Here is a 26,673-nt window from a genome sequence, read left to right on the forward strand (position 1 = left end):
CTATGTCCAAGATCCCTTCACAGAATGCTCAGTCCTAGCAGCTCGCTGACACTTCCCACCCTCAAGAAGAGTCAGGCTCATGGGGTCAGTGATGGAAAGTAGTATCACCTTCCTCCTCTGCCAGGCTCAATTGGCAATGGGCTCATCACTGCAAGATGGAAACACTCTTTTTTGAGCCAGTTTACATCCTTTTCGCTCCTACAGGTTACACAGAACAGTTCCTGTCTTGATACATTTCAGTGCAGAGGAGGAGCCAAACAAGGGTCTAACAGATAGTACAGGACTAGAAGAGGGGACTGAAGACAGCCACCACCACTGCACAGTACTTTCAGAAAATACTTTCTGTGTTCATTTAGAGGCCCAGGTTACCAGAATTTTGTCTTGGTCTTCTAGGATATCTTCAGATGACTTACATATCCTTGGCAGTAAGCTGTGCACTGTACAAGTATGCAGAAACAAACCAAGAAATAGCAATTCCTTCAAAGCTAGTTGTTAAAACCCGAGAACTAGAGCAGCATCCACAAAGCAACAAAACACTGCTACCCTACTTCAGGAAATTTGTGTCTATTGCAACAATACTTCTAGGTCAAGTAAGCTCTCATTTTTATCAATCTGTCTCCCTACAGATGACATATAATTCTTTCTCACATCTGCATAAACACAGACTTTTCACAGTATTATAAAGGTGAGCTTGAATCTGCCCTTTGATTTATTCACATTTCATCTTTAGCATGCTATCTGATTCTGAAAAATCTTTCTGAGGTAATATTCAGAACTTCAATTTACTGCAGCACAGAGTAATTCATTACTGCCTAGAAAACTTTCCAAAACCTTGTGAACTAAAAATACTAGTAACAAAACAAGAATGCAAAATGAAAAAAGCAGGGTGCAAACTCACTCCATCACACAAAGATACCTGAAATAAGAAATGGGAAATTAAGCAAAACTAAAATGCAAAAGAGCTGTCACAGTTAGGGATTACTCACCCATAAGCTCCATTACTAATCAGTTTAATTGTTTCAAAATCACTTTCCCGAGGTTTCCTCTGCAGCTTCAGCGAGGTATTAGAGCTCTTCAAAGAGATGAGAATGAACGAAGTTAATACTTTTTTTTCAAAATCAGGCGGAAAAAAACCCAAACGAAAAACCAGCTATCACCAGGCTGTCACACTGATGAGCCAGGTAAAAGCTCTGGACAGCCAGCCACACAGCCAACATAGAGAGGGATCAAGGGGCTCCTGAAACAAAGCTGCTTCTTCATCAAGCAGGTATCTGCTGCACAGCAGCAAACTGTCCACTTCTCTCCATACACAGGTTACAGCCACAAAGGCTTCTGGAAGAGTAGTTACTGGCAATTCTTATCTGGAGTCATGGATTTCTGTGAATTCCACACGGCACCCGCTGGTCACTGCCTTCCCATTTTAGTAAATCTGACTTTCGTATTATGACCTGGTAGCAACAAACTGTTGATGCATTCTTGTTCACTCAAATAAACTTTGGCACACTTCAAACTAAGGTTAGGACAGAGTGTGACATAACAGGAAAGATGGTGAAAAGAAACAAAATCAAGAGAAAAAGATGGAAAACAAAAATGCATTAATTCTACGTCTAAAGAGGTCACTTTAATCTACTTCTTTGTCAGAACTTTTTCAAAACCAAGTTACCCCAAGTATGGCAAAACCTTTTTTCTGGTTTGAATTTTTAATTACTCTTGAAGGTGTTATTAGAACCCAAATAGAATTGGGTTCAGGGGGAAAAGATGAAGGCACAGGACTCCAAATGCAGACTTCCAAACCCACAAGATCTTTTTCAAATGTCTTTTGAACCTCTAAGAAATTCCGTGATCCCTATCCATGTAAGTTCAGTAACAGAAGTTGAAAGTAGACCTGGTTGAAACATTTTTAATTACATGCTTGCTAAAGAAAATTCAGTGCAAGACTAGTGAAATGTTAATATAATGAACTACACAGGAGCTGAAAGAGAGGACTTACTAAATTGTTCAGCCCACTTGTCTGCCAGTACAGGATTCTTCCTAATTGCTATTCATGATGTCCTGTAGTTGAAAGTTATGGTTCCTGTCACTTCTCATGTGTGTTTATTCCATAGCTACATTTTGAGATGTTTCCAAATATTCCCTCTATTGTTTTCTTTACTGATTTAATCATCTCCCCATTCACATTCCTTTATTACACCACATTAGCCTTTCTCTATTTCTTCAGCATTCACACAACACAAATAACTTCACAATTTCAATTGCTTAGTTAATGCTAAGCCAGTTTGCACCTAAGATACAGTTAATTACTTTGACACTTCCCTTATGCTTTCTAGTTACTCTGTCTTTTCTCCAGTTTGTCAGTATCGTTGCACTAAATGTTGCTCAGGTCTAATACAGTATTTTAAATGCAGATGAATGAAAGCAGCAGAAGAAACACCTTTTTTGTCAATTACAGAATCCTTCATAAGTGGCACTTAGCCAAATGTTAGAAAATATCCCAAAATAACATGACATGTAGCAGAGAATGATGTCTTTTCTGTTATGTATCAGAAAAGGTCTAACGGATAATCCACGCCTGCTAACATTTGTAAATACTTGTTAAGTACCATTGAATTACCTAGACATCCCCTAAAACTGCTCTAGTTTTCATTATCCACTTGCACTCAAAATCAGGACTAAGTTGTTAGAACTTCATCTACTCTGTTGACTGAAATCCAAGGTATAAGAACCAACTTTTAGAAGTAAGAATTTTAAATAATCGCATTTAAGCCCACAATCAACGTGTCCAACTTGCTTTTCTTTTGTCATCCTGAGAACACACCTCACAAAATATTAGTGTAAGATACCCATTGCTGCAGGCAAGTGTTTTTGAACATAGATTCAGAAGAATGATGCAAAACCTTTCAAACTGTGAAATAATTTCCTGAATCCAAGCTATTTGCTAACTTACTCATTTCTTCCTTGTCTCTTCACTGGATCTGTTCAGAATCTCTCAATCAATTTGACCGTTAGCTGCCTCTGTGAGTGGACTGTTTTAAAACCTCTTTAAAATACTTTGTTTTATTAAATAGTCTACCTATACTTCTAAAAGAAAAAGAAATACGTTGATTGAATAGAAAAAAAAGAAAGCAGTGGTCGATTTTGTGGTGAAGTTATTACCACATGGTAAACACTAACTTTGTGGAAGATGAAGATACTGAGATATGTAGAAAAATGGGTAGAAAGCTTGCTTGTATCTTTTGAAAGCCCTCTGCCTGAAGAGCTTCACAAAATTAGTGTGAGTATTAACCAATGTTTATTCAATCTGTTTACACATACCAGGAGAAAACAGAACAGGCAGGGTTGGGGGAACACACCAGATTTTCCTTTCTCACATTCAACAAAAGCAGCAACATAACAGGAAAGCTTACATTTATTGATTCATCTGCTTCCAGGGTTTCTGCTGTCCCACTGTCACAATTAGCTAGTTGAGCAATTTCTGGAAAGAAAAATTAAAAACTTCATTGTTTACTGTGAAAAATACAAAACTAAATGAAGCACAGAAAATGTGAGAAGTGACACCTTTCTGGAATACTTAATAGAAAATGGTGTCCTACCTGTAGCACTTGACAAATAACTTTCAGGGCATTGCCAAGCATGTATTAAAAAATCCACCCAGAAAATGAAGACTTGTTCTTCAGTGCCTATGTAACGGTCTTCCACTGAAGCAATTAAGATTAGCCACGAAGCAATGAAGAGCAATACTGTTTTCACTGCTGAGACCGGGGAATTCCAGGAGCTGCATGCAAACTGAGCACTAAGGGAAAGACAGCACTAATCTGCTAAAACTTCTGAGTATTTTAGCCCCTAAGGGGTTAACAGTAGGCCCCATCCTTCTCAGGCTCCTCCATAGTTACAGCAAAAGTTTCTAGTTTAGACCTAAGATGGACTCTAAATATTTTGCTTCTTCTACAAAGAAATGCTGATAACCTGCCAGAATAAGCTAAAAGCCACTTTTGTGGAAACTTATCATTTACAGAGTGACTAACAGACATGACACCTTCAGGAAAGTAAGATTTTAGAAGTTTACAACTTGATCAGGTTGTCCCTGCCAAGGTCAACCTCTGCTGCAGAGCTCCAAAGCCCAGCTTGTTCTTCAGGGTGAATAGTAACCAAGAATTCAACTGGGTAAAAAAAGCTAAACAGGACAGCCAGTCACTAAAAGACCCCAGCAACCATATATATATTTAATTATATATCCTACATAGCCAAAGATGCAAATTTTATCTCAATTATGTCCTGGGAATCAGAAATAAGACCACCTAAAATTTGCAAGATTTGTTTTTATCTCAGGACTGCTAACTGAATTTATGGCTATGAAATGTAATTGAATATTCACACAGACTATCTAAACTGTTTTTATATAAAAAATAAATTATTTTTAGAAGTGAAATGCTCCACAATACTTACTTGCAATTTTTAAAAGCCAATTAACCACATAGATAATTTTCTGTTGGAACAGCTAAAGATTTAAGGAGTAATTCTCATTTCTAACCATTATATAAACTGAAGTATGGGGTAAGTGTAAGAAACAGAAGAAAACAGAATGTCACTTCAAAAGCCAAACAGATCCTTCAAATGTTAAAGAAGCCAAAAAGCATTTGAAAATTTAAGTCAATAAACAATGAAAATTGTGCACTAAATAAACAAACAATCTCAAAGAAAAAATTTATATAGGCTGAACATGAAGTGGACTTTCCAGTCAAAAGTCACAGTTTTATGAACATGGGGATTTTAGAATAGAAGTTCTGATGAAATCTTTTTTATATTGGCAAGAACCAAGCTAGCTGAAATAATATACTTTGACAGCCTTCTCAACTGAAATTACTTTCATAAATAGCAAATCAAAATAATCTTTTTTGAAACAAAACTTTTGCAAAGTAACCATTAGCTGAGAAATCCATATTATTTGCAAGCGGTAGGTACTAATGGGATGGAACCAAGAGCCAGCTTTCAAAACAGGGAGCTATGGAACCATTTTGCAATGCCTGAAGAGATTTTTCAAACTCATCTAAATACCATTAAACATCTGTCCTTTTTCTTTCATTGATTTAAACCATTTCCAAAGACTCATGATTCAAAAAGGTAAAGATGGTAATTTAAAAAACATGGAGAAAAATTTCTCCCCAGGGAACTCTTCAAAAATGCAGCCACCAGTCTCTGCTAAGTGATGAATCTGTTGTGGTATTGCTTTCAGTATAGTATAAATTTATCTAGCATTATCTCCAAATAATGCAAGCATCATTTCACTCAAAGAAAGGACTACAGTTATGACAGCAAACAAAGGAGGGAAGTAGAGAAAAGTCTAAAGTAGGTAGATTTTCCCTGCAGACAAAATAAAATCCTTTGCATGAACGTTTATGAACATTGAAGACATAAATTAACATCTTGGTTGAAAATACAATTCTGCATTACAGGACAAGTAGTGCTACTGAGGTGCACTTTCTTTGTTTTGAAAAATTTGGTTTTGTTTTTAAAAAAAAAAAATCTATTTTTACATAAAAGGGGTTTAAGGTTCTTGAGGATGATCTTCCCATAGCATTTTTATAGTAACAAATACAGTGCTCCCAGTAATTCTCTTTGTAAACCATTAATTCCAGGGCATAAACCCATAGTGCCCTTCTTTTATTTTTGCTTAAGTAGTATCCCTATATATAGAGGGATTTTTTTTTATTATTTACATCAAAACCAGGTCACTTAAGAAGTCATTGTACAGTGTTTTACACTGCTTATAAATATTACTGTTTTTGGAGTGTGGGAGGAAAGCATTGACACAAATCAGATGGCCTAAATTACCTATTACAAATACTCATACACATAAATCTTCAAAATAAAATACTATATAATTCAATTGCTCAAATCTTCAACTGAACCAAATATCAGTAGTCCATATCATATACCACTTTTACTGACAAACCACACAGACCATTTTCCTTTCAGAAAACACCCCAAAACCCAACATTTCAATTATCATTTGAATGCTTCAAAGTTTGTTATATTCATTAATATTCAGTTTATTAAATATAGCAAGATGTGTCCTACATGCTCCAATAAAAAAAAAAAAATTCTTAGTTAAAGAAAGCAGTATTCTTTGTTTATATATAGGCATTTGTTTCTATACCTCTCTCACAAAAAACTGTTCAAAAAAAAATTCGAAGTTGTTATTAAACTTGGGTAATGAGAGATTCTTGACTACTGCAGAGGAACACTTTTATCCAAGTGGCCAGGAAGAATCAGTGAGAAAGATAAGGTTAACTGGTACAACCAGAGTCAATGATACAAAACTCTCAACCCACACTCCAAATTAAATCTTGTGTACTTGATAAGTGAAGAATTATTGATGAATTGTCTGTTTAGGACAGACCAAGAGCTCACCAAATCCAGAAGACAATGCTTTATCTTTAAGAGAAATTCAATACTTCTTGATCTTTTCCAAAACCAAAGGGAAAAAAGTATTTATGTATATTTTCCCAATTTGTCTGGCTTCCTTTGCTGCACTCCAAATATAAACAAAAAGCATCAAAGCTGTTAATCTGTACCTCAGACAAAAAATAATACTAAATTTGGATGAGGAAGTTCTGTGAAGATAGGAAGTGGACTAATAATAAGCTTGACTTTCTTTAGATCTGTTAATATAACATCCATGTCATCTGTAACAATACTCAGTTTAATTGAATTAGAACTAACCAAACTGCTGACACAACTGGCAGTGCTGAACTTCACAAACTGCTTTAGATCAGGTAAAGAGTTTTAACACATGATATACTACTTTTCTGATTTAACATGTGATCTTACACCATGAAAGTTAGCAAAATAAAAGGTTTATCATATTTTTTTGCCGTTATTTTGTTATCAAGCCCTCTCCTAGTCCTGGTTGACAACACAGCAGACAAGCTGATTTGCATCAGCTAGGCTCATTTTTCCATGATGGCATTTCTGCTAATTTCTTCCAAATTGCAGAACTATCACTGAACACAGTGAACCAATTTCTACTGAAAATTTCTATTTCCAGTGATAGAACCTGGTCTCAGGGTGGCAAAGAAGATGATATGACTAGGACACAGAAGTAATTTTAGTTTTTTCAATGATGTCCTTAAAAGAACCATAACTTCTAACCTTGGGTTAGAAAGGACCTAGAAGATCTTGTTCTAAACCTTCTGCAATGGGCTGGGACACAGAATCACAGTATCCACTAAGTTGGAAGGGACCCAAAAGGATGATGAAGTCCAGCTCCTGGCCCTGCACAGGACCATCCCCAAGAGATACACCATGTGCCTGAGAACTTCTTGAACTCTTTCAGGCTGGTGCTGTGACCACTTCCCTGGGAAGACTGTTCTAATGCCCAGACACCCTCTGGGAGAAAACATTTTCCTGATGTCCAACCTAAACCTCCCCTGACACAACTTCTGGCCTTGGGTCCTGTCACTGCTCACCAGATATAAGAGATCAGTGCCTGCTCCTCCTCTTCCCCTCATGAAGAAGTTGTGACTGCAATGGGGTCTCCCCTCAAGTCTCCTCCAGGCTGAACAGACCAAGTGACCTCAGCCACTCCTCATACGCCTTCCCTCAAGGCCCGTCACCATCTCTGTTGCCCTCCTTTGGATGCTTTCCAACAGTTTAAGGTTTTTCTTATATTGCATTGCTGAAAACTGCCCCCAGCCCTCGAGGTGAGGCTGCCCCAGAGCAGAGCAGAGCGGGACAATTCCCTCCCTTGCCCGGCTGGCGATGCTGTCCCTGATGCTCCCAGGACACAGGTGGCCCTCCTGGCTGCCAGGGCACTGCTGGCTCACATTCACCTTGCCATGGACCAGGACTCCCAGGACCCTTTCCATAGCACTGCTCTCCAGCCTCTCATTCCCTTCTGTCTGTACATCCAGGGTTGTCCCATCCCAGGTGCATAAACCAGCACTTTCCCCTGTTACATTTCATATGGTTGATGATTGCCCAGCCCTCTAATTTGTCAAGGTCTCCAGGCAGGGCCTCCTGGCCTGGAGGGAGTCAACAGCTCCTTCTAGTTTTGTATCATCTGTGAACTCTGTATCCCTCCCAGCCCTACTCCTGAGGCATTTATGAAGATATTGAAGAGCACAGAGCCTAAGGTGGAGCCCTGAGGAACCCCCCTAGCGACAGGTCCCCACTCTGATGTCACCCCATTCACTGTAACCCCTTGTGGCTCACCCACGAGCCAGCTGCTTTCCCATCAAATGATGTGTTTATACAGCAGGACACTGTGATAGACAGTGTCAAAACTTTACTGAAATGCAAGAAGATTGCATCAGCTGGCTTCCCCTGATCAGTTAGGTGGGTTACTTTCCACTAGACCAGGTTACTCGGAGGACCATTCTGTCCAGTCTTACACACTTGCAAGGATGGGGCACCCACCACTTCTTTGGGCGACATATTCCAGTGCCTCACCGCTCTCACATTAAAGAAAAATTCTGCAGTGACAATACCTTCACTGGAACCTAAGTTCTCCCTAAAAAAGCACCCAGCATGGACTCAAATTACACAGAAAATTGATGGGATAGTCTCCTAAGAGACTCCAAGATGAAAGAACCTGGGAGAACTGAAAGGCAAACAACCATGCAATCAAGGGTCCTTTGTAACCGTGCTTAGATAACAATCACCATCAAATTATTCCAGTAAATTTCAGCTAGAGCTGCAATGAGGAAGTTGCATTGTCAGGCTGGAAGATGAGTGGTATCACTGATACAGTGCATTTGTGTATTTTTAAAATTCAAAAGTTTTTAAAATTTGCAAAAAAAAAAAAAAACAACAAAACAATATTCTGAAAAGATGGTCTTTTAAATATGTTTGAGCTTGTGAGAGTACAGTGCAAGTCCACAAACGCTTGTTCTGCTACCATCTTCACCTTGACCCTTTTCAGGTGCACATAGATTATCAGAATGATAGAACACATTGAGAAGGAAGAACCTAGAAACCTATAGCTATACCAACAGATTCACTTACCTTCCAGAGGATCTTTATTTAAGCCCAGCTGGCTAATAATATATCGAGGGATGTCTGTTTTAATGCCTTGCCCCTCTTTAGCATGGCCCTCAGCTGCTTCCAAAAGATAGTAAAACTCTTCGGGATCAAATTCCTAGAGGAAAAACAATCATCATTTTCTCAGTTGAAACTGGTTCCTTAGCATCTAACATAAAAACTTCCTTTGCTTCTTCCAACTCCACATATATGGCATTTTCCTACTAAGAACAATACCACTTTATTCTATTACTAGTAGTCTATTAATCTATTCTGATACTTATACAGTGTAACATGCTGTAAGCAATGGAATTGTATGTCATTATTTCAGAGCACTACTTTATATGAATAGTTTGTTCTTTGCCATAAAAACTTCATATAATACTGAATGAAATGACCTATAACCATCAAAGTAAGATTTCAAATAGACTATCTCCCTGCATGTGTTTGGTTATAAAAATCCACTACGACTATGTAAGTATATTGCACTATGCTTTTTACTTCTGAAGTAGTAATTTCAAGTCTTTCTAATCAATATATATGCACTGTTTTTATGGAAAACACAAATAAATAAATAAATAAATAGCGTTACAATGAAGATAGAATTGAAACTTGATTTAAAAAACCTGAGCTTCATTGATCCAATTGTTTCAAATCCAGAAAAGAAACATTCTCCTGTGGAAACTATCTATATTACAACTATAATTCATAACATACCAAAAAACAAGGAACAAAAACAAGGAACAAAAAGCAACAAAAAAATAGAAACTCAAAACTCCAATTTCTCTCTCTAATAGTATGAATTCATACCAAGACATCAGTTCATGATTATTTTATGGTGTTTGTGCCTATAGGTGCAATCCTTAACAGAATTATAGCCATCAGTCATTAATGTAACAAAACAGACTTTTTCCTTAGTTCAGCTCTGTCACAAACACATGTAGAAAGAAGTCAGGCAGACTGCTGAGATAGCTAATTTCCTGGCTGTTTTGCAGCCAAACATAACTCCACGGCATTTCAGACTACACATTGAGCCACAAGGGTCCTGTCCTAGATCATCAGGCTACTCAGGACTTGGAAAGTCGACGTCCCAACCCAGAAGACAGATTGCGAAAGATAGTACCATGTTTCATTTCGGAAGCATCTAAACTTCTGCAGCTAACAGGTAAACCGTAGCATGTTTTAAATGAAATATCTTTGGAATTTTCAGTCTTTTAGAAACAATCTTAGTTTCAGCTGTATCATGAAGTAATTTTCATCATGTTTACAACCTACTGAAAAGGACTTACCACAAACCCATGAACTATCCAAGCTGACTTACCTTAGCTCAAAGTCTCAGGATGCTGCAAACCTGCCCAATAATCTGAACCAATAACTAAATAGTACGTGCTATTTTAGTCTTACTCTCCTCATCTTACATGATGTCCCCAGCTGTATCTCTTACATGTTACCCCTTGGCACTAAAGCAGCCAACAGCATGATTTTATGTGCCAAGATTTCTCTTTACTTTTGTCATGAAAACATTATCATCTCCTCAGCTGCCACAGTGGCAGATACACAGCTTCTCCTCCACTTACAGACAGGACAAGGCAATTTCACAATAGACAATTTTAATCATATGAGTGTGTGTGTGTGTGTATGTACACATCTAAACAAACACATGTACATACAGAGGTCTGAACAGTGAGAAGCAGTGAATTTATTTTCTGATCTTCACTTCCAACCCTGCATTTCATTTTCCATATACAAATGGAGAAAAATATTTAAATAATTGACAGTAGCTCTTACTATCTATGAAACCGTAAAACCTTTATTCATTATGATTATCAGCTCTAAACTAAAATAGGATTTTACATCCTATGAACACCTGAGACAAGACCACCATCAGAAAACTGACAGTTTTACTGCATGGTACCTGAAATGTCTGATGACCACAAAGCTGGATTTATTTGCTAGCATTTTACGAACTTTATTATAGAGGCTGAAGTTTTCCACACATAGTATTGATTTCAGACAGATATTCTAAAATTTCAGACAGTAATATTCAAAAGTTTCTGGAGAGATGCTACAGAAAAAAATACTGTTTCTATAAGTTTACAATTATGTTTATGATCTGGGTTTAACACCTTGCATGAAAAATGTATTGTTGTATGATCGTGGGCTTAAATTTGTTCAAGCTACCTGTATCTGTAGAAATACAGGATGCAAGGTTGTTACAATCCAGTTTAAACTTCCTGAACCTGCTTGAAGTGAGAACTCTTGAAGCAAGCTGACCTGGCTTTCCCTGCCACTGAAACTCAACTCTGAAACTCAACTATGAGACAGGTAGTTGAGTTTCTGGACCTTGCACCACTTTTTTTCCACTGACTTCAGCATGCCCAGCAAAAGGAGGGCTGCAGGATGAACATCACTCTCCTTGAATGGTAAGGCACAGCAAGTAGCCTAGGATAAAATCCCAGTGGCTGAAAGCGGAAACTAAGTGAACAGAGACTAGATGGACTAGATCCCATTAAAACCTGGCACTTAGGGAGAATAAACTAATAGGCAAATAGACCACCAGGAGAGAACATGAATTGGAACTACAGAATCATCATGGTTCGAAGAGGCTCATAAGACCATTCAGTCCAACCATCCATCCAGCACCACCACTGTAACCCCTAAACCACTGAACCATCACCCAGCAGGAGATCCAATCACCTCTTGAACACCTCCAGGTAACTTCACCACCTCCCGACACAACCTATTCCAAAGCCTGACCATTCTAACAGGGGGAAAAAATTTTTCAAATATGTAATCTGAATCTCCCCTGTCTCAATTTAAGGTCATTTCCTGTACTCCTGCAGGCACCATGTGAGAGACCCACCTGGCAGCTTCCTTTCAGGGAGCTGTAAGAGCAATAACGTGCCTCCTGAGCCTCCTCTTCTTGAAACTAAACAAACCCAGCTCACTCAGCTGCTCCTAGATACATTTTCTAGACCCTTCATGAGTCTTGCTGCCCTTCAATGGACACACTCCAGCACCTCAATTAGAAAGCTAATATAGAGAATGATGATGCTGGGAGCAAGGGTTGATGGGAAAAAGCTAGCAAGCCTGTAATGGAAATATGTAAAGTATTATTAACAAGTCTTGGTCTGACTGCCTACAAGACCATTAGAGAGCATTTTTGGGTATGTGATAATAGAGAAGGAAGCAAACCAGAGAAGGGAAAAAACAGGGATATAAAAAACTGGATGATGTGTAGAAACATAAACCTTGTAAACAGAGCTTGGAACAACACATTAGACATGGAATAAACATGGAATCAGGGAGAAGTAAAACAAGTTTGGGTTCAATGGCAAAAGTGGGACATGCTAAGGTGGTTTTGTCTCTAAAGCCTTCTTTTTTGTTTTGTTTTAGTTGTTTTTGTTAAACATCTCTTTCATGCTGATTCAGAGCACATATCTTATTTTTAGATCCCTTCTGAACTGCAGATCATGAACAAAAAAGCGACTGGGAACACTGACACTCAGTGTTTCCAAAACGAAATAGAGGCAGCTCTCTAAATGCCCATGGCCAAGCTGAATGAGTCAGGGTGTGGATTAACTGTGCCACAGATTAAGAGACATAGCACAGAGCCAAAATCAGGTTGGAAAGACTTACTAGCTCAGATTCAGTGCAATGCAAATGCAGTTATGACAGTTTCAGGCATAACTTGAGTCTAGCAACAGGCTGGCTTCCACATAAGCCCTGTCAGCCTCAAATAGCTGTGTGCAGCATCAACACTGATCTTAGTATTGGCAAGCAGAGTGGCTCAAAGTCAGCTCAGGCTGCCTGCCAGGCCTTTTGGACTCAGATTGGCTCTGGCATGGTATTTGGGTGTCTACACCATCCTCCTGTGTACACTGTGTTCTGCAAGTGTTTGTAAGTTCAACTGAACAACTGAAGCACACTGGCTCTGTGTGTAGGAGCAACTTTCCGCACCTGAGCCATCCCAGCTCCACAGCACAGGCAAGAAAAGCAGAAACACGCCCACACAGCTCACACAAATTAACCCAGTCTGGCAACATCATTGCTGTGCTCATGCATAAATAAATTAACTCTTCTACTCCTTCTAGTACCCACTAAAACACATGGATACTCATGTATCCAGACAGCCTAATCTTCTCCTGCTCTTATCACCAGATCAGGTACTGCAGAGCTGACCTCAAGCTGTTTATAGATCTGGCAGCTGTTGAGTGCAACAAAATTATGAAACTGTTAAGAAATGAGAAAATCACCAAGCAATTACAATTCCAGAACAGTCCTCCCAAGAAATGGAGAAGTCTAACACAACAACACAAAAAGCCAACTCGTTTTAAACAGCAGCTTCCTCAGCTGATGAAAAGGATGCTACACCATAGTATCTGCAATATAGTAGGGAGCCAGACAAGACTGCAGGAGGGTCCTGCCAACATATCCAATAACAGAAGTGGAAAGGATCCCACTAACAATGAAGCCCTACCACACTGTTTGACATGTTCCAAAAATCAATTGTAAAGAGACTTGAATACTAAGTCAGAGAACTGTCTGCACTACGAAGTGAAAAGTACTACTCATGGTAAGCAGGACCTTACCAGGCATTCCAGTAAGCGAGCAGGACGAGCAATAACTATCAGGATTTTTCGAACAAGTTGTTTAATAAATGCCATTTCTCCACTCTCTGATCGCTCTTGTGCCTAAAAGATAAAAATAAACTCATATTAAACCAAATTACATTCAATGCACTGCTTAGGAAAGCATGTATGAAATTTAGAACACCTGTAGAGTTTGAAACATATACCTGATAAAAACTGAGCATCAATTTCAAGATGCCAGCAGAGATTACAAAAATCTGAGCAACACTAACTTCTGTTAAAATAATCCCAACTTTAAAACTTTGTAACAACACTGTAAGAACAAAAGTGTCTACAACAGAAAAGCACCTATTTCTTCTATTTTTTTCTTGTTTCTCAAGCTTACACAGTATTAGTACCATCAGTTTTACAAATTGATATGATGTATCATTACTGATCAACATAGATCTATACATTATGGTCCTGCCTCAATTTGTTAACAATGTCAAGGCTAAAATGAAAAATAACATAATGAATAGTAATAAATATAAGTAACATCAATCCCAAATTCATACTGTGGCATTTTGGTGAGTCATAGAAAAATGACAATTTATGCACAGATATACATACAAAAAACATAAACTTGCAGGGAAGCTTCATCTAAAGGTACATGTAGAAAGGATAACAATAAAAATTGAGTTCTACAAAGATTGCAAAAGAGAGGGTGAAGTGCTATAGAAGAACACATACAGAAAAAATACTTTTAGAAGGTTTAACAACATCTGCTCAATGGTCTGAGCTGCATTTCAAGTTTCTTTTACATGTTCACCTTTAAGAACAAATTACATTATTAAAGGATGCTAGTGAATGCAAAGGAACTGTATCATTCTTCTTCTCATTAGAATGTACTAATAACCCTTGCCTCAAATATCAAACCATTTCCTTGCTCTGAACAGTAGAACTCACAGACTTAATTTTCTTAGCATCTCTTGCTTATTCAAAACCACAAAGAAAATAAAGACTAACACAAAATTATTACTGAGGACCAATAATTACTTTTTCTATAATATATTACATTTTTGAAAAAAAAGTTATGAAAACAGGAAGCTATGCATATTGCTCTTAATGTAAGTACCACAATCTTAAAAATCACCAAATATATAAGAGGAATTAATTTCTGGAGTTTGAAAAAGGAATAAAAGAAAATGGTACAAATATCATCTAGCAGGCTGCAAGAGGTTTCAGAAGAACCTTAACTGGACAGAAGCATAATTCTGACCATTTTCAACTTAGCTCAAGTACAACTGTTCTGTAAACAAAACACCTGCCTATTTTAACCACCAACGAAATTTAAAGCACCTTTGTAGAGTTTTATGACCACTCAGATGCCTAAAAGAACAAAAGATTCAATACATATTACATTTAAGGGAGATGAAGCAGGAAAGCATTCAGGTCCACTTGACCTTAAAGTTCTAAATATTTTCAGTGAACCAAGTGGCTTCAACCTCAAGGGAGGTAACTTCCCCTAGTTAAAGCAACTGCACAGTGCCAAGTAGCAGCTTTCTACTGAAGATTGCAGCTGGGAACTTACAACAAATGAATCACATGAAACCAAAGCATAACTAAGTGCCCATAACAAAGTTGTGCAAAGAAAATGTTTTCATACTATCATATAATGCTATTAACAAGAAGTGTTAGTCCACAATTACTGCACTCAGAAGTTAAGTCTGAATTTTCTAAGGTATCATGTCTTTGCAGAATTGCAATCTTTTTCATAATAAGGAATTAACACCACAGAGTATGACAAAATGAGCGGGTTGGTGATTTTTTTTAAACAATGTATTGCTTTATATGCAGATTGAAGAATAATGTGCTGACATGTTTTTTTAGCAGGTTTTGGGAGAGGTGTTAGTTAGTGGACATGCATTCTAAATTCTACTTAATGTGTAGCCATTTTAAGGTATATATTGTTAACAGTGTTAACAGTGGTTCAGTGACTTCTGGCTTAGACATGTTTTCTTGTATTTTGACACTGGCCAATTCTGCCTGCACTTTGGCATGGCAGAACTATATCATTTCATAAGAAGGTGAGTAGTTCGAAACTTCCTCTTGACTAGCAAGCAACCACTAAGTATTTTCAGTATTTAAAAAATAGGGTTTCAACACTTTAGAGTAAATTTACTGATGTCTTAAATTTTGTTAGGCTGTAGGAAGAGAAAAAGTTCAAAACAAAGTAATGTCAGAAATCTTATTTACTGAATAGAAATTAACAAATAAATAAATCAAACAAAAAAACCCCCACCAAAACAAAACAAACCCCACAAAAAAACCCCAAAAAACCAAATGAAACAAAAAACAAAACAAAACAAACAAACAAACCAAAACCAAACAAAAATCCACAAAAAAACCCAAAACCACCCTGAAACTGATTGTGTTTGTGCATTCATAAGAAAGCAGAAGACAAGTTAAGACAGATATGGCATCCTAACCTATCAGCTGGAAAAAATACCAAATTTATTTCAAATCTGCTGCTCTATCAGGTTAATTTTGACTCAATGTACCGTCAAATCCTGCAGAAATAACTGAGTATGCTACATGTTGCACTCATTCTTTTGAAAATGATACACTAATAAACTACAGCAACTTATGTAACAGCACATTTGCCACGTTTCAAATTCTTCTTAATTTAGCTGATTGTTCTATGAAAATTTCAACACGTTTAGGAAAGACATTATTTCTATTAATCAACATTTCAGCTATGAGAGGAATATTACAAATTATTAACTAATCTCTCACTAGTAGAAAACTAAGGGTTTCTGTCTGCTTTCTCAACACAGTAGGGTTGATGAAAGGAAAGTGTGTATGTTAACTCATTTATTAAAAATATATGGAATACCCAGTCCTGTCTGGGGCTTATGCACATGCTTCTGTCAGCAATCTACAACCTGCACTGCAGGACATAATGCTTTTGTTTCTGGAATCTTTACAATCCATCCATTCCAGACCAGTATGCTAGGATGCCTTATAGTTATTGTAGGAGTCATTATGTAGATTACACCATCTCATGAATACCACTTTGACAATTACTTGAGTAAACAGTCATAATTTGAGACAACATTCAAGAAAACTCTTAGGCAAACAGATTTAAACAATTTTTCAGGCAAACAGACAGCAGTCTCATGGCTCATACCTCCTGTAGCAATTTGTCTAATTTCTGCTGTAATTCAAGGAAGTATCGTGATGTGATGAGGCCCTGGTGAGATTTATCCAAACAATCTCGAGCCAGTTCTGTGATCTGATGGTGGGTAAAGCTGAGCACTCCATCTGCCAGAGGAAGGATGTTCTCTGGAGAATGATTTGTTATAATGTCCTGAAGCCTCTCTTCCATCTGAGCTGTGGCCTATAGAAAAGTAGTTGTTCAACACATTAAATTAGCTCTACGTGAAACTAACAGCCTTGAAGTTATTTCTGCAGAACATTTCTGTACTGCCTAAGAATTTACCTAGCCGGAATGCATGAAATTACTGAAGCCAGAAGGCAAGTACACAATGGCAAAGTGACAGATGACATTTCCCCACATTACCAATAGAGAAAAGCAGCAGCCTTTATTGTTCTACTATGCAGCCCCCCAACTTTGTCTGCCACTCGTGATTAACTGTGAATTAATCTTGTGGTAATCACTAAGAGAACTAAAAAGCTTTTAAGTCAAAGCCAAAGAGGAAATATATAAAAGGAAGAGAGAGAACTCATAGGGGTCTATTTTGTTCTGCTAAAACTGCAGATACTACACCGTAGAATATAGCCATTACTTTCAAAATGGTTATTCCATAAAAATATTTCACTGAGCAGAGTTTCACTGAGCAGAGGCTCATTTGACTAATTAAAAGCACCACAGGCTCACAGGTCCTGCCAAACGTGTCTGCACATTCCCAGATGCGTCTGTTTTACAGAATCAGCTGTCTGGCTCTCACAGAACTGCAGATGCTTAAAAAAAACCTTGAAGATGTTATTATTATCAAACAGTAATCCCACACCTATTAGTTCATATCTCAAACACTAAGATGAATGCTTTCTTCATATCTCATATTGTTGCTCGATTGTTTTGCAAATCTTGACAAACCTTTCTTCATTCTTACATGAAGAAATGCAAAGAAATTTCTCCCTTTTTAACTCATGTTTTAAGTACAGTACTTTGTTATCCTAGGAGCAAGCAAGAGGATAGTGCTTCAAGCTGTGCACACAGGGGCACCTAGGAACTCATCTGTGTCTCAAGATCTCTGGACAGTAGAGCAAAATGTCTTCCTATCTCATAGCCAAACCCCCACATATCTGTACTGATCTCATTAAGTGCATTAATTCAGTGCATATAATACATATGCATGTATGTAAAGTATATAGCGAATGTTTGGGAAAATGAAGAACTGGCACTAACTGAAGGAATCTGCTGGTATTTGGCAGCAGATGGTTCTTGTGCCTTAGCACTGGAAACTGGTTTTGATTTACTAAAGCAGTATGCATTTTCCCCAAGTATACACTATCTATTGAAATCCAGTATCATCCGGTTCCAATCAGCAGAGTATATTACCAGCATGATTCATTTGAAAACCAGTCAGGTAGCGCTGCCAAATGAATGTCCAGTTCTCAGCCAGAGTTTTCTTTATTATGATTTTATCATTGCAGTAAGAGCTCAGTGATACTTTATGGAAGCAATTACTGGGCTGGATCACTACTTCCCATAACAAAAGCACCAATTACTTAGAACCTATGTTGTCTATCAATTTAGGTACTGGGTATCTTAAATATAATTCATTACCTTTGGGAACCTTTCTTTGTAGACATGGTTCATCATAATTATTTCATTGTCACAGCAAGCAGGAGAACGTCCAGGGCTGCAAGCAAAGCAAATTATCCCAACAAAAAGTCAGCACAGACTTCACTGGAAAGGAACAGTCTGCCATCAATGGTACACTTAGTTTCTTTCTGCTATTTCTGTTCAAGTCCTGATGATTATTTAATGTACTTGACATCTAACTGCTAAACATGTTATTCTCCCAGTTTGTACCTATATTTCAAGACAGATGAAACCTTGTAAACATTACCTGTATTTCAAGGCAGATGAAGCCTTGTGAACATTGTCTTTTTCTCAAAAGGGCAACAGAGATCTATTTAACTGGTCTTATACCTGTACCTTTGAAGATTAGATACAATCAAAATAGGAAGATCTGACCAAGAATTCTGGTAGCTGCAAGTGAGAAAGTACAAAATGAGTTTGGGTTTTGTTTGTTTCTCTAAATGGATAATTTGAAAAAATGTATCAAAACAATATGTTTTTAATCTGAGCAGCAAATAAAGGCAATAACTTCCTACAAATAATGTCATATATATGTATGTGTCGAACAAAGCTGGAGCACTGTGCCTGTAAAAAAAAGCACAAGACTCTGAGGAAAAGAATTCATAAAAGATACTCACAGACCTCACAAACCCAAAATTACTTTTTGCTATTATGAGCCCCACTGTCTGCTACAAAGCCCTTTAATACAGATTTACTGTGTTTGTGATTCTGGCCCATTCAATCTAGCCTAGAAGGTCTGGTCTAGTGGAAATGTCACTGCCCACAGCAGGGGAGTTGAAACAAGGTGATCTTTAAGGTCCCTTCCAACTTAAATCATTCTGTGAATCTAAATCTGGCTTCTGGTATTCTTAAAGGTCAAAACTGAACACTAAACTTTGTCACAATATATCACAATGGAAAGTCCTTGAACTGATACAGTCTGTAATAGACATTCACAGGCTACTACTGAAGACAGAGCAGGTACATAGATTCAGAAAGGGAATCCTGCAACTAGATCATTAATGACTAGGTCATCAAGACAGTCTCTGCAGATAAGTTGCCTTCACATTAAGACCTATCTTAACAATACTGACCACCGAAGTAAGTCATGACAAAAATCAGAGTAAGTATTTAAAGGACTATTCTTCATTCAGCCTAAGTTACATATGTATTTCAGCCATGTCAAAACTTGTACACATCCCCAGTGTAAAACACCATGATGTTCCCCACAATATTGCAATCTAGATCCAATCCCTGTTCTCAGATACACAAACTCACCTGAGACTTCGGGACCGAGGGCGCATTGCAGTGGTCCTGCACCTGTTATCACTGGCAATGCTCTCAGTGGTACAGAAATGTTTAGACAAAAAATGTAGTTCATCGGGAGTTGGTTGGTATGGTAACTGGTGTAGCTTCTCTTGGGATGAGCAGGATGACTGCAAGATCACAAGAAAACACAAGCTTCCATCAGAGTGAAAAAAACATTTTCAAGACTGCATTTGATGCTCATGAATAAAGTAAGTTAAAAATTATAGTTTCTGTTTCTCATGCCTGACTACTAATTTACAGAAGAAAATAAATAATTACTCTCAAACTCATGACATAAATACAGAGTAAATATTAAAAAAAAAAACCACTTCCGTTCCAGAAGACACAGTGCATTTCAAAAATATAAATTTGCTAAGGGAAAGGTGACATCTGATGTCAATGATAACATGAGAATAGCTAAAATGGAGTCTGCTGAAAATTAATTATTGCCATAGGACAGATTGAGTATGGTAACTATAAAGTACAACTTATTGTCACAACGTCAATCATGAATCAGCATAATAAAGGTACTTCATTATCCCTACTTAAGACATTACTAATGCTCTTAAAAATAAAATTAAATACTATCTAAAATCTTGCTGAAAAAATGAATATGCTACTATCTTATAAAAAAAAACTGTACATTGAAAATAAAGTGAGCAAATGCCATACATTTATCAAGAACAATTATATGGCTGACAAAAAGTGAAAGGAATTACACTAAAACCACCCACTTAGTATAAAACTGGAAGATATGGACCAGTATGAGAATGGAAGTGCTACCATGATAACCACCCTTGCAACATTTGACGTATAGAGCTGCATTACATGAGCAGTGCAAATGACCATATTATCATATTTTATGGGTTTTAATGCAGCTCTACCTAAGAGAGCCATGTTAGATGCTTTGAGGTAGAACTTTGAACTTTACTGTGAACCTGGATCTGGTATCCTTTTTAATGAACACATACATTGTTCAAATCATGAACAACCAGCCTTGCTAATGTGGACTGACAAACACAGAAAAATGCTCTACTGTACCAAAACCAGTTTCCAAGTTAGCCATTTCATAAATGTTCTTGTACTACACAAATCTGCTTAGTACCATGCAGACATTCCCTGTATTTTACCTGCAAATTGGATGAAGCTGAAAAAGCTGGATAACTTTCTGGAGCTTTTCAGTCTCCAGCTGAATTTCTCAATAAAATTAATTTATTCTGTGTATCAATTTACATGTGCCCATTACTGCTTATCTGACTTCTCATATTGAACACCAAGGCCCCCACCTGGGTGCTCTTTAAATGGAGGCAAACACAGTCAAGAGGTTTTTTTGTTACATTATTTCTAGTGAGGGAAACCATTAAACTTTTGTACTGTACAAATATTGCCCTTGCATTGCCAAGGTCAGCAGATAATAGCCAGGCTGGTAAACACAGAAACTAAGAAGTCTTTTTTATCTCCTGGCAACTTGTGTGGCAAAGGCTAATATACTAACTCTTAGAAGCAAAGAAAAGCTTTCTTATCACACTAGATCTCATGAAGTCATTTTCCAAAAGCAAAAACAGAAGAAAACCCACTGGCAGAAAAGGCTAAGAAGGACTGGTCTACATGGGAATGCTGCACCACATCAGAACAAGCTGAAGTTTGCAAGACTGTGTTACCTTGCTTTGCTGCAGGCTAGGAGACATGCACACTGAGAATTTACCACAGCTCATACGATAGGCAGCGACTTGTCAAGTTACAGTAACTCATGCATGGAATTCTGCCTTAGCACATTACCATGAATAATTCAGCATACAGCATAGGTAAAGCAGTTATTTCTTATCTCACATTATAGCAGCTAGTTGCAGTTAACCTCACAGCATATTTCCCATAGCCATGCTCTGTAAAATAAAAGATACTCTAGCACAGGAGAATTTGTGCCAATACAGAGCATCACAGGTGGCTATTCTTCTAAAATCATTCTCTACCTCTTTGGTTTCAAGGGATTATGGGAAAAGCAGTGGGAAAATAGCTCGTATCACACTTCTCACATAAGGTGTCACAGAATTCAGATCCAACATGACTCAGGTGAGGATCTTCCTAATGCTAACCACTCTCAGTTGTATCAGGATCATAACAGGCACAACGTACTTTTTTTTGGTGATCTAAAGTCTAATTTCAGTACAAATCCAAATTCTTACAGCAAAATTCTTAAACAAAACAGTTCTCCTGGCATCCTACAATTAATGCTCAAAAAAATCCCACAAGAATTAAAACATTTTTAGTATGTTCAACCATAGCTCATTATGGAAATACAAATGTTCTTCTGACACAGAAATGCAGATTTAAAAAAATATGCAGCTGTGTATTGTCTCACTTCATCATTTTTATATGGCTTGCTATTCTAAAAGACACAATCATTTCAATTGCATCTTCTAACTGCCAAGATTTGACCTAACTGTGCTAGACTAAGACAGATCAAGAGCTTCTTTTCAACTGAACAATCAAGCAGAAGTTACTTAACTTTGATTTCATTGTGAGAACTGGTATATGTGGTACTTGCACCACTTCTAAACCCATGAGCTTCCATTAAATAGGTAATTCTATCCATCTCATCACTTTCAATATTAAAAAACAAACAAAAAAAACCCCAAGGTAATAAGAAATGGTGAGCTACACTCACCTCAGCATAACTGTGGTAACTACGTACACTTTGGCCCCTGCTTTGACTTTGAGTTGCTTGTGAAGACCAAAGTTGTGCTCTATTGCAATGTGTAAAAACTCTTTCTGCTCACTGGCTAATACATGTCTAGATTAATGTGGATTTTATTTATTCATCACTGAAAAGGGAAGGCTCCATATGTACATTTATGGTGTTGTATGAACTGGTCTCTCATCTCCTCTAAGAATTAGTAATAAAGTGGAGGAGAAGGCTGAACTGTACTAGTTCTTTCAGATTCTGAAAAAGTACATGAAACCAATTAGATGGGTACACTACTAGTTTTGGTTTTGTGATTCATATGTATCATACAGGGGGTAAAAGAAGAAAGTAAAAAACATCTCTAGGAAGTAAAGAAATATTGGCTACATTTAAAATTCAAAGGCTATCCAAGCAAGTGCTTTTGCAGAGCTTAGATGCAGTAGCAAATTCTTGGGCAAAACAGAACAAGAAACTAACCATGAGATACTGCAGAAACCAAGACAATAAAGGCTAATGTGTATGTCTCAAACACCAGCAGCACGGTGGCTGTGGCACCAGCCAAGGACTGTAGGTAACAACAGCCAAGGACTGCTGGCAGTAACACGGTGAGAAAGAACAAGATGTGACTGGACAAGGGGCCATGCAGAGATAGGACAGCACTTTTCTGGGACAAACATCTTTGACCTTCCTCCTGGAGATAAGCACAGCTCAGTACAGGACAGAGAAATGAGGAGAAGCAGGCACAGACTGTAGAGCAGGGGAGGGAATTGGGACTGCCAAAGATGCCTGAAACCTTCTGACCCATTTCCACAAAGACCTTGAAGAATGGATTGTGAGTGATAACTAATTTGCATAGGAAGTGAGAAACCCACCTTCAGAGTGGCAACAGCTTCTCTGTAAAACTGTACCCCCCTCACAATCCTTGGGCACTCCCAGGACCCTAGATATGCCAGCAGCTGGACTAACGCTGGAACCAGGACTGGTGATCTCTTCCTACCCCCTCCCCACCTTTTTTCTTCTCTTCTTTTCTTCTCACCCCACCCCTTTATGTAAAACCTACATGCGTTTATGTAGCAAGTCAGAAACTAATATACCAATTTCTATGCCAAGTGTGTAATCTACAAATGAAAGTCAGTAAGAGTTTTGTGGATCATCTGACTTCTGTCATTTCTTTCGACCACAAGTATTCACCAATCTTGGGTGCTCCCCTACTCTTAAGGGTAGAACACAATAGATATTTATGGCACAAATTCGCTGATGCTCCTTTCTTCAACAAAATTAAAATGTATTCATTGGAAAAACAGGTTTATTTCCACAAGTAAGAAACTGTTTACTCAGTTAAATTACATAAGTTTTTTAATATTTATACATTCTAGTCAGAAATAATCATGGGCTAAATCAACAATGATTCATTACAGAAGTCAAGACATCTAAGTCCATAAATGTTTGGACAGCATATGCAAATACCACATAAAACTGCTCCACATTCCAGGATGTCTACAGCAGCTAGTGAACTTAAGTGGAAAAAAAGTACATGAATTAGAATTACCATTTTAAACTTGAAGATATCAAAGAAATGAATATGGACAGAAAATTAAAACTGTGTTTTGATCTGTTTTTGACACAGCTTTTAATCTCCTTTCTAGCACAAGCCTGTTTCTTGCAAGAGTGATGGTGTTTCTATGGCAATTACTTTTATCTGATATAAACTCCTTTATGTCAATATGTTTTAAGTGAAGAGCACAGCATATCTGATCTAGTTCCAATAAGATGTACTCACACATGCCCAAACAAAAACTGCTTATGGAATTAATGTGAAACCAAGGACTTTACTTGGCACAAGTAATATCTACACAGAAAAGAAAGCAGAGGTCAAAATTAGTGCTTTAGAGGAAAAGTTCTTAAGATATATTACATTACTCAACATGGTTTAGGACAGATAGAATTGTCCTTCCAGAAGTCTTTGTGGGCAAAAATAAAATAAAAATTGATCATAACACAGAATTGTCATATTTCATCATTGTATAGAATGTGGAACTGTTATTGTTTCACAAAAGAAACCAAACAAACCCACTGGAAGTGGGAAGAGAAAGCCAACTTTTAATTGTCAGAGAAATAGCTTTAAAAAATCACCCATTCAGTCAAATGTGTCATTCATAAAAGGTAAAACACCCTTCATATGCATATAAGGGATAAAATATTGAAGAGCCATAGTTGGATCAACCCAGACCAAGCCCTTCCCTGCAGTGATACATTCTAACTGTCAGAGTGTAAACTATTTGCTATTTCCAAAGCAGGCTTTCTCTACAACTCTATCTCCACAGCCTCTCAGGTGTGACTATCACAGGAGCGACCAACAGCTTTGCTTTGGGTTGTAATGTGAGACAGTCGTTCCTCTCCAGCACAGAGATATGCAGACATACAAAGCAGATGCTGGTGTTTCTCCCATGGCCAGCTCCCAAGTCCTGGAGCAGGATTCAAGGCACTGCTGTGGCATACAAGATGCATACCTATGGTGGGGGGCTGGCTCAAGAGTGGCAGAAGCAAGCCTGAGGGAGCCCAGCCTAGCCCAGCCAAATACTGACAGCCACAGCCGGCAGCAGACAGATGGCATGGATAGTCCAGCTTTTTTGGGGATTTGCCCCTCTTTGTTTCTTTTTCCAGACTCAGGGACAGGGAATGCAAGCTGCAGAGAGCAAACACCACCTTCTCTTTGTCTCAGTAGCCACACAGAACTGACTTGAGGTGCGGAATACCTTTTGTGTGTAAAGCACCTTCTCTTTTGTAACTTTCGTTATCAATATTGTTGCCACTACTGTGCATTTCTTATTCCTTAGCTGCTGGTTCCATACGTTGTTATCTCAACCCATAGTCTCTCCCCTTTATGCCCCTCACAGTGGAGCACGGTGGGGAAAATGGGGGTGGCATATTTGAAGTTTAATTCCCTGCTGTTTTTTTAAACCACCACAGTCACACTGAAACAACTGGTCCAAAAGGTAAAAATTAGTAAGTCAAACTTATTCTTCTATGCATCCTGAAGGACTCCTTCTGTTGTGATTACAGCCAGATGGTAGGTATCTAACCTATTATCATGCCTCACAATTGCCAAAGGAAAAGAAAGGCAAATGTGTGTTCATCCTAAGACAGCAGTCTAACTCAGGACAGATGCCACAGACAGTTTCTCTTCTTGTTATCAAGGCAGCCTCACTTAAGACTTGATACCTAACTACTATATGGTTAAAGTAAGACACATCAAAAGGGGACAGTTAAATACTATTCACCACCAGAAAGCACCCCTAAACCTAGTACACATTGTGTTAAGTTTTCTTTTATTTCCAGAAGTAAAGCAGTTTCCTATCACACGTTAGTTCCAAGTCTGTCAAACCTAAAAAAACCCTACATTTTCTTCTCCTAAGAGAAGCATGCTACATTTAAGAAGCTCAAGCATGCAAAAGACATCTATCAACACAGTAAAAGAGATACTTACAGAAACAGTTGAGCTGGGTGTATTTGTACCATAGCCAGAAGAAGGAAGAGAAGCCAAAGACCAGCGGCGACCATCAGTCCTGAAAGTCATGACACAGCGATTAGTCAAATGAACACTGCAGTACCCTAATGCAGTAACATCTGCTGAAGCATCACTGTGTAAAACTGCATCCCAAAGGCATGATACAAACAGGGCTTTTAACAAACTGTATACTTTCACAGGGGATCACAATAAACAAGCATTCACCATGGATAATTATTTTTATTGTGTTTTTCTTTATAGTTAAAAATCTATGAGATGAAACAACCACAAAGAAAATGAATAGCTCCACAGAACTGGTATCTAATAAAAACAGAAATGGACAAGAAGTTCACAACATTTACGTCCATCACACAAAAATTAAAGAGAAGCAAATTAAAAAAAAAATGTGAACAATGCAGACCACAGTTCCCTGAGCCACAGAATAACCATCACAGTCTGACTGATGTAAAAGGGTAGTGCATTCTTCAGTGGTATCAGCAGACCCAATCAGCAAAGTAGCAGGCCAACGATTAGACAAAACCAAACCAAATGTTAGATATTACATATATAAATCAGGAAAAACAAATCTTCAGGAAAAAAATCATGCTCACTCAGAGTAAGAAATAAAATAAATACACAAATTATAACCAAAACCCGATTTATATTCTTCATTGTCTGAGGTGATCTATAGAAAGACAACATGGATATTCAAACAATATTCAAAGTGGCAAACTAAAAACCAGCTATGAGAGAA

General features: G+C 37.8%; 1 protein-coding gene across 21 annotated transcripts in view; it reads right to left on the minus strand.

The window, feature by feature from the left end:
* The window catches only part of MAST4 (microtubule associated serine/threonine kinase family member 4), a 286,733-nt gene that overhangs the window by 31,827 nt on the left and 228,233 nt on the right, over positions 1-26,673 (minus strand). For 20 of the 21 annotated variants that reach the window (XM_086869392.1, XM_086869390.1, XM_086869389.1 and 17 more), the window contains 8 exons: positions 25,899-25,977; positions 19,699-19,856; positions 18,403-18,478; positions 16,780-16,989; positions 13,611-13,712; positions 9,004-9,136; positions 3,405-3,472; positions 987-1,072 (listed from right to left, as the gene is read on the minus strand). In XM_086869392.1, coding sequence (XP_086725518.1) covers positions 987-1,072; positions 3,405-3,472; positions 9,004-9,136; positions 13,611-13,712; positions 16,780-16,989; positions 18,403-18,478; positions 19,699-19,856; positions 25,899-25,977 — 912 coding nt within the window. Of the gene's footprint in view, positions 1-986; positions 1,073-3,404; positions 3,473-9,003; positions 9,137-13,610; positions 13,713-16,779; positions 16,990-18,402; positions 18,479-18,688; positions 18,775-19,698; positions 19,857-25,898; positions 25,978-26,673 lie in introns of those variants that run through there. The other variant, XM_023943793.2, reaches the window with a different exon arrangement.

Source organism: Cyanistes caeruleus, chromosome Z (genome assembly GCF_971803275.1).
Source record: "Cyanistes caeruleus chromosome Z, bCyaCae1.hap1.1, whole genome shotgun sequence".
In the NCBI taxonomy this organism is placed as follows: domain Eukaryota; kingdom Metazoa; phylum Chordata; class Aves; order Passeriformes; family Paridae; genus Cyanistes; species Cyanistes caeruleus.